Source organism: Panthera uncia (genome assembly GCF_023721935.1).
Source record: "Panthera uncia isolate 11264 chromosome D3 unlocalized genomic scaffold, Puncia_PCG_1.0 HiC_scaffold_8, whole genome shotgun sequence".
In the NCBI taxonomy this organism is placed as follows: Eukaryota; Metazoa; Chordata; class Mammalia; order Carnivora; family Felidae; genus Panthera; species Panthera uncia.
The window spans coordinates 68,659,487-68,676,021 of NW_026057586.1; the positions used below are offsets into that span (position 1 = coordinate 68,659,487).

A 16,535-nucleotide genomic window follows, 5' to 3' on the forward strand; every position below is an offset into this window, starting at 1 on the left:
CATTCTGCCACTGGAGGTTTTGCCCAGGGCTATTCCAGGGCCTCCACCTGCTCAGGTTGTATGTGTCAGGCCAATCTCCCCTTCAAAAATAAGATTTGACTATATTCCTGAGTTTCAAGTTTCCTGCTGAATTATCACTGAATTTTAGTAATCTATCATAGATGTCATGTGTCTGCTCTCAAAATTGCTGAACTGAGTCTGCTGTTTGCATGGCACACATCTGGAAATCAAAAGTACTAAGTTTAAGGTCTACCTTTTGGTGTTGAAATATCAGTTTAAACTGAACACTTTATTCTTTACAAATAATAATAGTAGTATAGCTAATGCTGAGCTTACACTATGTGCCAGGTCCTGTACTAAACACTTTACATAGATCAACTCCTTTTAATTCTTATAAAACCCACGAGGGAGAAACTATTATTATTTTCATTGGTATGGATAAGGAAACTGAGGTATCTAGTTTCTTGTGCAAATTCACAGGATGTGGGAAAGTCATGATGATTACAGGAAATCTTTTTCTACAGCTTCCCTTTTTAAAAATTTTGGGTTTATGAGGTGTAATTTATATACAGTAAAAATCGCCCTTCTAGTTGTACAGTTTGATAAGATTTGACAAACAAATACACAGTCAAGATATAGAACATTTTCATCACCTCAAAAAGATCTCTTGTCCCTTTTGTGCTCGGTCTTTTTTCCACGCCCAGCCCTTAGGGACCACAGATCTGTATTCCATCTGCATAGTTCTGTCTTTTGAAGAATGTCATATAAATGGAATCATATAGTATGTAACCATTTATGTCTGTCTTCTTAGTGTACTGCTTTTGAGATTCACCCATGATTGTTTCTGTAGCTCCTTTTTATTGCTAAGAAGCATGTCTTTATACAAATCTATCACAATTTGTTCATCCATTTACCCATTGATAAACATTGGTCTGTCTATGATAAAGATGCTGTGAAGCTGCTCTTCACCTAAATGTACAGGTGTTTGTGTGAGCATGCGCTTTCATTTCTCTCGGGTAAATACCCAGAAGTAGGATTTCTGGGTCATATGCTAAGTGCGTATTTGGCATTATAAGACACTACCAACTGTTTTCCAAACTGGCCATTCTGGCAAACAATACGTGAGACTTCTTAGTTGCTCCTCATCCTCTCCTGCCCTTTGTATAGTCTTTTGTTTTGTTTTGTTTTGTTTTGTTTTGTTTTGTTTTGTTTTTAGAGTTAGCCATTCTAGCAGGTATACAGTGGTAACTCATGTTTTTAAAAAAAAATTTTTTTTAATGTTTGTTTATTTTTGAGAGAGAGAGACAGCACAAGCAGAGGAGGGGCAGAGAGAGAGAGGGAGACACAGAATTCAAAGAAGGCTCCAGGTTCTGAGCTGTCAGCACAGAGCCTGATGTGGGACTTGAACTCACAAACCGTGATATCATGACCTGAGCCGAAGTCATACGTTTAACCGACTGAGCCACCCAGGCGCCTCAACTCATTATGGTTTTAATTTGCATTTCTGTAATTACCAACAATGGTGAACATCTTTTCATGTTCTTATTTGCCATCTGGTATATTCTTTTGGCCAAAAGAAGTTCCTTTAGCATTTTCTCTAATGCAGGTCTGCTGTCAGTGGCTTCTCTCAACTTTTGTTTGAGAAAACCCTATTTCACCTTCATTTTAGAAAAATGTTTTTGCTGGATATTGAATTCTATGCTGAGAGGTTGTTTTTTTTTTCTTTATGTATCTCAAAAATGCTCCCTTGCCTTGTGACTTGCACAGTTTCTAGTGATGTTGGCTCTTTGTTCCCAGTACGTAATCTTTTCCCTTCTCTGCCTGCTTTCTGGAATTTATGTTTGTTTTTGGTTTTCAGCATTTGACTATGATGTATCTAGATGTGTTTTTTGTTTGTTTTGTTTGTTTTTGGTTTTTGTTTTTAAATTGGTTTGCTTGTTATTTGCCTAGATTCCTAGATCACCTATCATTGACTTTGGAGCATTCTTAGCCATTATCTCTTCAAATATTTCTTCTGCCCCCTTCTCTTTTTCTTCTCTTTCTAGAACTCCAGTTGTTAGATCATTTGATATTGTTCCACAGCTACTGGAGGCTCCATTCTATTTTCAGTTTTTTTTCCTCACTTCTTTTTTTCCTCTGTTTTTCATTTCAGATAATTTCTATTGACCTATCTTCAAATTTATTGATTCTTTCCTTAGCTGTGTGTAGTCTGTTTATAAGTCCATCAAAGGAATTCTTCATCTCTGATATTGTTTCATTTATAACATTTATATGTGACTCTTTTTTTAGTTACCATATCTTTACTGGAATTTCCAATCTGGCCAGGGATGTTGCCCATCTTTTCCACTAGATCTTTTTTGTATTAATCATGTGGCCCCTGGCTGATAGTTCTATAACATCTGCATCATTATTGAGTCTGATCCTGTAGATTGTTTTATCGCTTGACCATGAGTCTTTTTTTTTCCACTTCTTTCCTTCCTTGCTTGCTTGTTTTATATGTGTGTTGTCATATTTTATTGAATGCCATACATTATGTGTAGAAGAACAGTAGAGACTGAGTATATAGAATAGTATATAGTATATAGACTGACTGTATAGTATATAGAATATATACTATATAGAATTCTATATATAGTATACAGAAATGGGAAGGCCTGTTTAGTGTGGGGATTGAGCCATTATATCAGTAGTTGAGCTGGGTTTGGGTATTATTGTTTCTGTCTTTACCCTGAGTGTGCATCAGTCTTCAAATTCTTCCAGCGATAGGCTGCTGTTGTCTTGTGGCTTAGTGTGGAGCCTGGGATACCAGTGGGTTTTGGGTTTTTGGGGTTTTTTTCAGTGTTTCTGTTCCTTCCTCAGATTTGAGTAGCTTCTACATACCTTTGCCACAGAAGGGATCTTTCTTTACCCTCTTTCCCCTCCCTCAATGGCAGACTGCTGTTGCTTATTACTTGGTGCTATGCTAGTGGTGAGCTGAGGGGGTTCCTGCCCTCCTACTTCATACATAGTCTTAGACAGGACATTACTGGGCCTCAGAGGTGGGGCCTTTTCAGCATTCCCACACACCCCCTCTCTTGCCAGCAGTCAAACACTGCCTTGTTTGAATCCCATCTCTCAGGGGCAGCAGACCTCTGCTTTGCATTGGTGCAGGATCTGGGGGCTCAAGGCAGCCGGGGGCTGATGCCTTTGCCTCTGCTTTTCCCTCAGAAGCAGTGGGTCTTTGCCTGGTTACTCTGGCAGAAAGGAGGGAGTTTCCTGTTCCCTCCACTGAGGCAAACAGGTTTTGCTTCTGCCCCTCCAGTGGCCCTGGGAGCAAGAGGGTTTGCAGCAGCTTGAGGCTTTTGCCTCTTTTGAGAGGAGGGTCTAGGAAGCTGGCAATGTTTCACACCTGTCCGCCAACAGCAGTGATCATTTCTGTACAAGTGCCACCAAGGGGGACTCTGGCCTCCTTCCCTACCCCAGTCATTCTTGTGGGCACTGGGTGAGGGTCTACTCAGAACTGCTTGCAAGTGAGTGCAGATTCCCACTGTGTCTGGGGCCCCTGCTCATTCTAGACTGAGAGGCTAGCCCACGCGCAACATTTTAGCTCCTTTCATCTTACTTGCTTTTTTTTTTTTTTTTTTTGGTGGTCACCTCTTCCTCTCATGCCCTGTTAAAAATGAAATACTTTGGGCACCTGGGTGGCTCAGTCGGTTAAGCATCTGACTTCGGCTCAGGTCACGATCTCACAGTCTGTGAGTTCGAGCCCCACGTTGGGCTGTGTGCTGGCAGCTCAGAGCCTGGAGCCTGCTTTGGATTCTGTGTCTTCCTCTCTCTCTGCCCCTCCCCCGCTCACACTGTGTCTGTCTGTCTGTCTCTCTCACACACAAATAAACATTAAAAAAAAAAAAAAAAAAGAAACACTTTGTGTGCCCCGACTCTCCTCAGAAGGACTTCTTACTTTTTAGAGGTCACTTCTCTTGGTGGTCTTGACACTTCAGCTTTCTGATGGTATAAGGAAGAGTTTTGAGCTTTTTCTCGTTGTCCGGATGGGAGCAGCATTCTCTTACTGCTTTCTACATACTGAAGGGAAGTGGGACTCCCCCTAAGCCTGCTTTTTAAATCCCAGTCGTACACTCCATCTCAGGGACTTTCATTTCCAGGATCTCATTTACACTTCACTCATTCAGATACAGTGAAGTGGTTGTATCCCCTTCCGAGAATTCGCCAACCCCAAAGGGGAGTCCAGAGAAACCAAATGTGCTTAGTACAGAGTAATCAGAACCGAGTATTTCCCCTGTGCAGAAAGTCACATCTTGGGCCGGTTTTCTCCTGCTTGATAAATGTGTGGACCCTCACGTGAGCATTGCACCCCTAAGGTATCAGGAGTGCCCGAGCAGCTGTAAAGCCCTTCTCTTTTTACGACTTTAGTTCATCACGTGCCTGCCCTGCCAAAGAGGCCCCAGCATATTCATGTGCTTCGTCTCATCTGTCCTCACGCATCCGTGTGATACAGGAACAGGTGGTGGTCTCTCCATCCTCCAAACGAGAGAGGCAGAGTTCTAGAAGTGAAGTGCAGCCCCCGGGATCACATCGCCCAGCTGGTCCCGAACCTAGACTCTCTGACTCCAGTCCTGCCCCCACGTAGGCCGAGCCTCTGTGCTCACTGTGCTGTGTGCTAATTCTAAAGCCTCCTGGGCAAAAAAAAAAAAAAAAAAGAACAACCAAAACCCTCTAAAGTCATTTGTTCAGGGTTTAAGCGATTCATTCTGTGATTTGATCCTGAAACCTAAGACAGTCTGGTCTTGTAGACAAAAAACAATGTCCCAAACTGGATCACATTAGTTAGGAAGAGTTTTGTTTGTAACTGTGGCTGAGCCCCAGGCTGAGGGCCAGTGTCCTTGTGTCTTCCACAGCTCTCGTTGGTGCCTGCGGCGGGAACTACTCGGCCATGACCGCGGTGGTCTATTCCCCTGACTTTCCCGATACCTACGCCACGGGGAGGGTCTGCTACTGGACCATCCGGGTTCCAGGAGCCTCTCACATCCACTTCAACTTCACCTTGTTCGACATCAGGGATTCCGCAGACATGGTGGAGCTGCTGGACGGCTACACCCACCGTGTCCTGGTCCGTTTCAATGGGAGGAACCGCCCACCCCTGTCCTTTAACGTCTCTCTGGATTTTATCATTTTGTATTTCTTCTCTGATCGCATCAATCAAGCCCAGGGATTTGCTGTCTTATACCAAGGTAACCCTTCCCGGCCTTCTTCGGGGCCCTCCAGGCTGTGCCTCACGCTCCGCTTGCACGCTGTGGTGACCTGAGGGCCCCGGTCAGGTCTTACTGGGGCTGTGAGTCAGGAGCTACAGGCTCAATTTGCAGGTTTTCCCACCTCCTATTTCAAAATTTGTGTACACTTCATGATACAGGAAAGAGGCAACACCTGTCGATTTTGCTACTTTAGTTGTTTGGATGACAATTTTCATGTCAGGGTTGAAAGAAGAACTGAAAGAAAGAGCTGAGACTGATAGAATTAGAAGGCTTTAAAAAGGTCATTTGGTCCATCCTCCTGCCTTTCAATATCCTAACCAATCCCAAAAGACTAGTTTCCCATCTTTCTTTAAACCCTCCTAAGGGACACCTGCCTGGCTCCGTCAGAAGTACATGCAACTCTTGATCTCAGAGTCATGAGTTGGAGCCCTTTGTGGAGTGTAGAGATTACTAAAAAAATAAATAAATAAACGTAGCTTTAAAAAGAAAATGAACCACAGGAAAAGCCCAATATAACTTTTAAAAAAGCCTTCCTAAGGTGGAGCCCCATTCTCTGACTCTGATGTGTACATGCATATGCCAGGCACATCTCTTTGCCAGCACGCAAGAAACACAAGGGTGTCTGCGACCTGGTCGTTGTCCTGGATGCCGAGGGCGTCAGGAACAGATCAATCAGTGTGTGCTACAGGAACTCAGAGGGAGGAGGCATCTCCTCAGGTGGGACAGTCTTGAGAACAGGTAGGATTTGGGTGAATAGTTAGGAAGAGGGTGCCATCGCTGCAGAGGTGCAAGGAAAACAAGAAAGCATGCTCAGGTGTCCTCAAAGAGACCAGTCAAATAGTAGGAGTTGACAGCTCCTTCCTTCTGTGACTTTCTGGGCCAGAGCCTGACAGGTTCTGCTTTGGGGCCAGTGGGGTCAGTGGAGAGAATTACGCGCAGAGGTGAACTAGAAAAAAACCCGCCTTCTCATAGCCAGTATTTTCTCCTCCAGAGTTCTCCGTTGTCTGTATCAGCATTCTTCTCACTTAATTCCTTTGATCTTCCAGCCGTCAAGGAAGAGCTGCCACAGGAGAGGCCCACTGCCAACCAGACACTGGCTGAGGTGATCACGGAGCAAGCCAACCTCAGCGTCAGTGCAGCCCGGTCCTCCAAAGTCCTCTATGTCATCACCACCAGCCCTAGCCACCCACCCCAGACTGTCCCAGGTAGCAGTTCCCAGATACCACCAAAGGGGATGGAAGCCACAGGGCTTGAGGGCAGTGCTTTTGGCAGTTAGAGAAAGAGCACTCTTCTGAGGCGGGTTGTGGGTACTGGCTCTGTGACGGTCCTGGCCTTTGAGGGACATTCTCTCATTAGCTTGATTCCTTGGTCCTTAGGAGAAAGTGCTCCCCTCCAAAGATCCAGCATGAGTGTCTTCGTACATTGTGATTAATCAGCTAATCCATCACTTTCTCACTTGGAGAATATCCTTCTGGAGCTCCAAGTTGTAGCTCGCTAAATTCACTGGCATTTACAAGAGCTCCATTCATTCATTCATTCATTCATTCAAAAGATATGTAAGCGCTTCAGTGGTGCCAGGCGCTGTTGTAGGCAGTCAACATCCCTGCCCTCCTATGGCCTGTAAGTGCGAAGAGAGAGACAAGAAGCAAAATAACAGGTCAGATAGTGACAAGAGCTGTGAAGAAAAGTTATGCAGGAGAGAGACAGTGGCTAACTTGGTTGGGGCATACTCTGTATTCTCTTCTGCCAGGGAAGGTGGAGCCTTTATGAGCTGGAAGACGTGCCAAGTACCTACCGTTAGTAGTTATCCAGCCTAGGTGTTTTCCCCTGCAGACCCCCTTAGAAGGTCAGGGAGGAGAGTCCATCCAGTGCTTGCTCTGCGTTGTTTGTTTTTATATCCCGGTAGGATTTCACGGGTCACACATCTCATTCCTCAGATAAGGAAACTGATGCCCAAAGAGTTTATGTAACTCATCTGTGTTTGCACAGTGATTCCAGTGGTAAAGACACAGTGTATATCACTCCTTTCAACTCCCAAGTTGAATGCACTCTGGCCCACACTGCCTGCTTCTCTCCAAGAGGGAGCTCGAGAGCAAGGCGAGGTGCTCAGAAGGCCCGGGGCTCCTTGCCAGCCCAGCTCTCCGCTGTGTTTGGTGGCTGCCCCCACCTACAGAGGGCTCCTCAGCCACACCTGCATTTCTGAGCTACCAGTGTTCATTTGTGGCTTCCAACAGACCTCCTTCTGAAAACTGAGCTCAAACGGGTCCAATAAGCCCTGTCTTTTATATTTGCAGGATGGACAGTATATGGCCTGGCAACCCTTCTCATCCTTACAGTCACGGCCATTGTAGCAAAGATACTTCTGCATGTCACATTCAAGTGAGTATGATAGAAAGTTGCCTGATTCCGGGAAGGGAAGGCTCTGAACTCCTTTTATGCTGCGCTTCATTTGTCTGGGAGCAATTGTAATATCAGAACATGATTCCAAAGCCCTTAGTCCTAAGGCAACATAAGTCAGTACACATTCCTCATTCTCTGTAAAGTGAAATGTACAACTGGACAAATCTCACTGAGGTTTGAGGGATCGTGTTTGCTCCTGATTCAAGGGATATGATTTCAAGGAGGATTGAAACAGTCTGGGCATAAAAAGCAACAATTTCCAATTTTTGGCTTGTGCTGGCCCCTTAAAAAAATCTTCACATAAGAGCAAAGATTTCTAAAACACTCTCACTCATATTTCCTAATGCCTTCTAGAAATTAGGAAACATCCTTAGGAGGAGAATCCTAATATTTTATTATGTATTGCTTCATAATTATTTAAAAACAATTACTTAAGAGATCCTTCCGTTCTGACCAATAAGGAAAAAAATATTTCCTTCCCTTACTTTGCTACTTGGGTTTAACAGTTCCGACTTCCAGGAAAGGAGGCAATTATTCATGCTACTGATGTTTGTGTACTTACAGAGAAGAGCTCTGACTTTTGCTAGACTCTGTCTTTCCTGTAGCTCCCAGGCCAGGCTTGCTCCTTTTTTCCCCCACCGGTTTTATTGAGCTATAACTGATATACAGGCTCTATTTCAAGGCCTTTCCTGACCATTGGTGTCTTATAAAAGCCACCCTTGTCCTGACCTTCTCACTTGCCCTCCACCACAGAAGTTTTGATATGCTGGCTCCTCCATTGCTTTGTGAAGGCTGCCCTTGTAGGCCTCTGTACCCTGTACCTCACATTTTTCAGTGGAAACAATGTCTTTTTTAATGTTTACTGAGTTCACTCTCATATATAATAAGAGATATAATATAATTTGTATATAATTTATATATAATATTATATATATGCATATATATACATGTCTATATCTATATCTATCTCTATATCTATATCTATACATATCTTTTTTGTAAGTCGCAATTCACATGGTCTGGGAAAGCCTCTCAGGTGCAGCAAGAGAGCAGGAAGCTTTCTGTAGGGCCCAGCACTCTGCCACACACCCAGGCCCTAAAGCACATGTCTGACTCCCTTGTGACACTGGGGTCCCTCTGCAGCTTCCCTAGCAGGCAGCCCTGGGGGCTGACATGGGGACAAGGGCACGTGTTGGCAATAAGGCAGGACCTGCTTCAGAGATTTTGGCTTTCTCTTGTTTTAACTAGGTGGGCTTCCAGATAAATATCATTGAAGAAATGTTCTATTTAAAAAAGAAAAAGAAAAAGAGAGAGAGAAGGAAAGGAAAGAAAGGAAAGAGAGAAAGAAAGAAAGAAAGAAAGAAAGAAAGAAAGAAAGAAAGAAAGAATGAATTTGAAAACTCATAATGTCTCAGGCCAGCCCCTTCCAGATTTGAATAGCTCTTCCAGTTAGAAAGTTCTTTGTTATATGAGCTGGAATCTGTGCTGCTGCATTTCCATCCCACGGGACACATTTCATTCACACAATAGGCCTTCAGACCTCCAACAGGCATCTGTTAGGTCTTTCCTGAGGCCTCACCTCACTCATTGTCCCATTTCGAAAGTACAGGTATCTCAGGAGACAGTAAGTTGTTTTGGGTGCTTTGTCGTGTTCTTCTTGAAATATTAAGTTGTTTTTGTTTGACAGATCCCATCGTGTTCCTGCTTCAAGGGACCTTAGGGATTGTCGTCAGCCAGGGACGTCGGGGGAAATCTGGACCATTTTTTATGAGCCTTCTACTTCGATTTCCATCTTTAAGAAGAAGCTTAAGGGTCAGAGTCAACAAGATGACCGTAATCCTCTTGTGAGTGACTAAAAGCTCCCTTCACCATGCCCAGGACACGAGGTCCCTCTGAGATCAAGGCCACTGGGGACCCGTGGTTTCCTCTGAGCGACTCTCCCTGCCTCTCCCTTGGCCTCTCTGTCAGCCTCGGCAGGAACGCCATCCTACGAACCGAACCGGGAAGGGACACCTTGCTGCAGGGGCAGGCGTAGCCTGGACTCGCCCTGCTTCATCACTGCACTTAGGAGAGAGACTCAAGGTCCCGGGGTCTGGGCCTTCCCTGTACCTCTGTCTCTCTCATCTAGGAATGGGGGTGTCAGGACAGAGGGGCTGTGATGGCAGAGATGGTTGTGTCTAGCACTGGGCTCAGGTACCTTCTAGACAACCGTAGGGTGGTGGGTAGGTGTAGTGTATGCTGAGTCTTGCTTGCTTCTTCTCTGTTTTGTCCTCACAAATCGCTTTCTCCTGGTCTTTATGGTTTAAGACGGAGAATTCTGAGGTTCTCTTGGGGACTGGCTTGGTCCTGTACTCCTGGGCATTAGCACCCCAAAGCATAAAGAGGGCCTGTGCTCTGTGCTGACTCTGGGGCCTAGCTCGTTGGGTGCTGAATGAGGATGGGCCTCCTCCAACCTGGGAGAGCCTGGGAATTGACCCCAAATCACGTCAAACGTGCCACCTGCCACACACGGGCTTCTCTCTACAGCTTCTTTCCTTGGCCTGGTGATCAGCAGAGCAAGCCTGCAGACGGTTGTATAAAACATCCATGTCGGCTCTACGGAAAGCTTTTATAGGTGCTCAGTGACTCCTCATTGTATTAGATGACCTGACCTTGCCCCTGAGCAGCTCACGGTCCTGTGGAACTTGAGCCAGGCCCCGTCTCTCTGCGATTCTCTCAGTTCAGTATGGGGCTTAGCCTTTAGACAGCATTAAGTGCGACCCAGGCGCCAGCAGTCCCTCCTTTGAGCGTCCCTCGTCTTAAAAGAAGATGAAAAAACAGCAGGCAGCCTGCGCTCTCTGAGGCCCTCTCTGTCCCTTCTTATGGGGACAGAGGGCAGTTCTGGAAAAGCTCAGTGGGCAGGGAGAGGGCTCTTGCCCCTGGCCTCGCACTACCCAGACCTTCAGATGGGGAAGGGAGTTGCTGGGAGTGGCATGAGGGCTGAGATAGGGAGGCTTTGGGGGCCGGAGACCCTCCGAAGGTAGGCCTCCTAAGATTGACGGGTGCAGCTGCAGTGGCTGCCGGTTGAGAGCAAGAGCCTTCTCCAGCTTAGAAGTCCCCCGCATCCGTCCAAAAGTAGGCTTTGTCAGCAGCAGCTGAGAAGAGCAGCCCATGCCTCTGAGGGCCAGGCCTGGGCGATTGTCAGAGCGTGACTCTCCCAGCGGCACCTGGGCCTCTGGCCTCACAGTTCTCTCTTCGGAGCACTTTGCCCACCTCTCTCAAATCCCTAAGCTACTGCCTGCTGTGGCCTTTCCTGGGGTTCCGCCATGCTGGCAACCCATCTGTGTACCTGGCTGCTCCCAGAAAGGCCGAGGACCGTGTGGGGCCAGCTGGGAGGTGTCTGCAGGGCGACATGACACCCGGCAACCAGGGGAGATGTTGGGACCCGGCCAGCATAGGGGCACGAGAAGGGGGGAATGGGGCAGTGTGTCCACAGGAGGGCAGGGGCGCTGCCCCAGGTACCGGGTCAGGCCTGTGGCAGGCACGGAGCTGCTTGATGCTGTCTTCACACTTTGATCTGGAAAGGATAATTACCCGGGAGCAGCTGTCCACAGGCCTCTGGGTCTGCAGGGAGAGGCCTGTCCCACACAACTGGAAATACACTGACATGTGCAGTCTCCCCTCTAAGCTATTCCCGGCTGTCGCGGAATCTCCTCTGAACCAAGTGTCAGGTGTATGCAGTCACAAAGGGCCCTGTGCCCTGAATAGATCCACTGATAGCACAAAGGGAATGTGGAATTTAGCCCCTGGAGGGGGGTGCCTGGCCAAACGGCAGTTGTTCAGCTGCCTAGGGCTTCCTGTGGCCGTTGGCCTTTGGGGCATCCCGTGGGCCCTGCCACCCACCCTGCCCACCTTACACAGCCAGTGTGTTGTCTGAGTCTGCAGCTGGAGCAGCCCGTTCGGAGTCCCAGGAAGTGCTGGTGACGCCCCAGTGACCTCCTTCCTGCTGGTCCTGGCACAGCCCATTGCCAGCAGGATCAACTTACTGTCCAGGGAGCAGCCCCAGGAAACCCAAACCAGCCTCAGGACAGCGCTGGGGGAGAGGCCATAAATTGTCCCAGGCCGAACCTCCATAAACACCTCAGCCTCAGCCCTGGCCCTGGTTGGAACCTGTCAGCAACACCCCACAGAGGGTCCCCTGTGGCTAAGTAAATACCTGAGAAATAAATTGTCCCAGAGGAAGTGAGGGATGCTTCCAGGAGCACGGTAGGAGGCCTATACTTGATCTGGAAAGATCTGTACTTTGGAGAGAAAGTGGAGATGGGAGGGGTTGAAAAGCATGCCCCTGAGAAAGGATCACACGCAGATTATGCAAGAGGAAGGGGAGGGGCTTTGGGGACCACCACGGCTGCCGCTTTGAAAGCATCCTGCCCAGACCCTGTGCCCTGAGGTGATAGAGGGAAGGAGGAAGAGGCTGTAACAGGGCCTCTGGGCCTGTGTGCCCTCCTCACCCCTTTACTGCGGGACCAGGGAGGGAGCTCTGCCGGTAGCTGATCTTGAGGCCTCCGTGGTAAATGCACCGCAGCCAGTTGTGAACCTGATCTCTGGTCTCTTAGCCGCCTTTCACAGTGTCCTTGGCCCCTCTGGAAGGCACATGGCGCCCCATGTTCTTCCCCAAGTGTCCAATTACTTGCAGAACAGAGGAGGTGTAGGCATGAACCCCAGGTGTCTCCTCCACATCCCCTTTGTCAGGACAGGGTTGAGGCCTCTTTCTGGGCGTGAGCAAGGTAACCAGGCTGCTGTGACTTCTTCAGTGTGGGTTCTGGCTCAAGACTCCCATCGGCCAGAAACCCACAAAGATCAAAGCACTAACAAGTACAGCTGTTCTGGCCCTCAGGCCAAACCCATACAACCCTACCCACTCGCCCCATTGTCAGCCCAGGGCAGGAGCTGGCCTGACCCCCTCAGGATCCCACGAGGCCGTCTTGACGCACCAGCAGGGCTCGTAGGCCATCGCCAAGCCCCGCGCATCCTGGGCACTTGATCTTCACGAGCACTTATCAGTGGATGGCCTCCGAGATCCCATCTCCCTTGTCTGATGAGGCCATCCAGGTCTCCCAGAGCCCAGCCAGCTCCCCACCCCACCCCACAGCCCAGTCAACCCCCACCCTCTTGGGTTTCGGATCTCCTGTTTGGTGTTTGATGTCTGCTTTTGTTACTACCTTGGGAACTTTTAACTTCGTGATTGTTTCCTCTGGTGTCTTTGTTTACCTTCCTCACTGTTCTACCTCCTGGCCAGGTCTCTCAGCTTAGCTGCCCTGGCGCGGGGTATTTCTTAAACCTTCCAGCTGCAGCTGCCTCCCCTCAGACTGGACAGCTCAGGGGTGACGAGGGGCCTCACCTGCTGCCTGCAGACCCCAGCAGAGCCCATGTCACAGGCTTCTGTCTTGCCAAGTCAAACATACTCAACAAGGCAGAAGTGGGGAGTGGAGGAAAGTCTGAGGTAAATCTGCTTCAGAAAGGATGTGTCTTCAGGAGCACACAGTGGGGGACCCTTTCCCTTCCCGCACAGGGAGCTGCCATTTTGGGGTTCACGCAGCGTCAAGACCTGCCCACATCCAGACTCACCTTCCCGCAGGGATCTTGACTCTGGATGACAAGGCTTTATTTGTAAATATGCTCTTAATATGCAACTTTGAGAATAAAATAGAAACATCATGTATTTTAAAATATAAGATGAAGTGTGACGCACTGTATACAATTTAATATATATTTTTAGGATTTTGTTATTTAAGAAAATGGAATGTAATGGTACTTAACTTTTACAAAAGAGAGAAAAATGTTATTTTTACTGTCTGGAGAAAATAAATATTCTCACTGTTGTAGAAACAGCGATGGGCCCCCTAGCATGTCGTTTTTACAGGGGTGCCCCCAGCACCTTGGAACGAGGCGGGTGGCCCTGCTGGCAGACTGTGTGCTTTTCCGAGGTCCACGCAAATGCCAGGCCTCACCGTTTGCTCAGTTTCTCCTGTTAGTGGTTCCAGATTTCCTCAGGTGTCATCATAGCTTTGACCCACAGTGGATCTTCAGCCAGCCAGACCTGACGGAGTTAGAATTCCACATCAACATACCGCACCTCGGAATCGGGGGCAGGCCACGGGGAGACCAACGGGCTTTGCGCACAGAAAGACCCAGGTTTGAATTGACCTTGGTTCCGTCAGTCCACTCCTTGGCCTCAGCTTCTCCTTCTGTAAAATGGCATCGTATGTATGTCTCAAAAGGTTATGAGGATTAAGTGAGAAATGTATGTAAACTGCTTATGTAGTGATATCTCGTGTGGATTTCATCTCGCCTTTCAGAGCAACGGTCCTTCCCCCCTCCCCTTCTTTTTAACAGTCCCGGTAGGAGCTCTATGTAGGAGCCGTGTGCTCCCGTCCGGCGCTGCACACACCCTAGCAGCCGTTTGGTGGGTGCTGTCATCCCTGTTTCGCTGGTGAGGAGACAGGCTGAGAGAGGGGCCGGGGCAGGAGTTGAGAGCCCAGACCTGGAGCCGGCCTGCCGGGACTCAGCTCCCACCATTCATTCGCCGCGGCCAGGGAATGTGAAACAGGCAGCCTTTGAAGGGTTTTGGCAGAGGGATGACATCAGATTCCCAGTTTAGAACCATTTCCTACTTGAATAAGGAAAAACAGTTGTAGTGGGGTAAGGCCAAGGGCAAGGAGGCCAATCGGGAGGCTCGGACAGACACAGGTCCAGACGACAGATGCAGAGGGCTGTGGATGGAGGGGAGGCTCCAGGCTGAGAGACAGCACGCCATACCCATCGGCCAGGGCCTGAGGCTCACACCCCAACCCCACCACTTACCACATGACCTTGGGCCACTGACCCAGCTCTGTGTGCCTACCTTCTCATCTGTCAGCTGGGAACAATCACAGCATGTACCTCATAGAGTCGGAATGAGTTATTACCTATAGTTTGTTTTCAGAAAGTGGTAGCTGTTACTCTAGAATGGAGGTGGGAGATTAAGAACAAAAATGATGCCCAAGGATTCTGACTGGGGGCTGAGGGGAGGGGAGAGGGTTCAGTTTTTGAGGTAAAGATTGACCGTGGCACCAGGTGTGAGAGAAAACAAGCTGAGTTCTGTCTGGACTAAGTCGAGTGAGGGCCCTATGGGACACTGAGGCAGCCTGAGACGCACGGAGGGTCAGGTCCAGGGAGCACAGTCCACGGAAAAGTGGGTACAGACAACCTCCTGGGGTGTGTCTGAGGCCATTCCAGAAGGCTGCTGAGGACAGTGTCTCAGAGCACAGGCAGATGAGGAGGAGGCTGGGCAGGACCCAGGGTCGAGGGCAGGACCAGGGTGGGGGGTTGGCGGGGCAGGAGAGGGGGCAACCCCCAAAGCCAAGTTTCTGACCTGACTGGTTCAGGCACAGGCACACACTGCTGGTTGTATGAGCCTCAGTTCCAAAATCTTAGGAGGTGCTTTGCCAGGTAAGGTCCCCGCCCCAGCCGGTCCTGGCTACAAGAAAAGGAGGCACCGGCCAGTCCAACAAAAGAACATGAGCAGATGTGTCTCTCGAAACCTGCCTGGATCACTTGCCTCAGAATCCCTGATGTACTTGTCCAAAATGCAGGTTACTGGGCCCCACCTGCTGAGTCAGAATCCCTGGGAAGCTTCCTAAATAATGTCAGTGCTCGCTGAAGTTTGACAACTGTCTTAATCTGTCTGATAAGTTCAGTTGCTAGTCACCTTCTCTTCGGGAAATGAATTGTCCACACGCAGGTGCAGACGGCTGCCTCCTTTGCTGCTGGCAGCATATGTGTTACTCAGCTGCAATGTCTACCACCTGGGACAGAGAGGGGTATCAGATAAAAGGCACAGCACAGCAGGTATTCCAGATACTTCTCTGGTATGGAGCCCAAGTGCCCCTTTGCCCGCTATCCTCCCCGTGCATCGCCAGCAGCCAGCACTCACACCCGCTGTGGCCCTCGGAATATGAGGGTTCCTTAAAGGCCAGCTTCACCTGAGTGTTTATCCTCTCTCTTTTCCTGGAAGCTCTCTCCTTCCATGAAGGAAAATAGTTTTGGTGGCTGATGGAAAACAAATGGGGTGGCCTTGCTGTTGAATCAGCCTGCCACAGAAAAATGGATGCAGCCAGAGTGTGCAACTCTCCTGCCTAAAACAGGACTGGGAAGAGCCCCCCACACCCATCTGTGTGGGCTTTTGGGGCCACCAACCTGGACCTTGTCCCCTTGTTCTCCCAAACCCTCGAGATGCGGACATTGTAAGACCCGCCCATGGGGAGCCAGCACCAGCCCCATCCTTTGTCAGGCAATCAAAGGCTCTTCTTCCTGTGGAGACAAAAAGGGCTGGACAAGAGTGACCTTGTCTCCAAGCTTGGAAGTCACATGATTGTCTCTTCTCCCCATGGGCTGTGTGTGCCTGAAACTTCAGACCATCTCTGGGAACTGAGAAGCTTTTGTTCCCCTGTGGCGGGGTCGGGTCCCCATGGGGGATTGTTTTTTCTTGGCTGAAAGGGACACTTTGGGGATAGAATATTTCAACCTCAAGAAGCAGCAATATTTGCTTGTAGCTGGAACTCTTCGTTTCTGATCTCCAGCTGTTGTCTGAATGGGACTATGCCTGGTAACTGAGGGCGGGCCGCACTGGGCTGGGCTGGCCGTGGACCAGCCCGTGTCCAGGGAGGCCCGTCTCCAGGACAGCCCGGAGGCAAGGATGGCTGCGGCCCTCCCAAAGGTGCTCACTGAGCTCTGGAATCGGCCTCCTAGCAGCAATGACTGGGCTAGAGAATGGCTCCACAGAGAAGCATTTCAGGGGGAAAGTGGATCCAAGATTAACGTGCAGAATAACTCCTCAGGGGACGAGCAGAAAGGACTGAAACAGCC

General features: G+C 48.8%; 1 protein-coding gene across 1 annotated transcript in view; it reads left to right on the forward strand.

The window, feature by feature from the left end:
- KREMEN1 (kringle containing transmembrane protein 1) overlaps positions 1 to 13,521 on the forward strand; it is a 72,683-nt gene extending 59,162 nt beyond the window's left edge. Inside the window, exons 6-9 of the mRNA XM_049618968.1 lie at positions 4,896 to 5,228; positions 6,296 to 6,454; positions 7,544 to 7,628; positions 9,337 to 13,521. Of these exons, the coding sequence (XP_049474925.1) occupies positions 4,896 to 5,228; positions 6,296 to 6,454; positions 7,544 to 7,628; positions 9,337 to 9,505 (746 nt within the window). The 3' untranslated portion in view covers positions 9,506 to 13,521. The remainder of the gene's footprint in view (positions 1 to 4,895; positions 5,229 to 6,295; positions 6,455 to 7,543; positions 7,629 to 9,336) is intronic.
- The last annotated feature ends 3,014 nt before the right edge of the window (positions 13,522 to 16,535 follow it).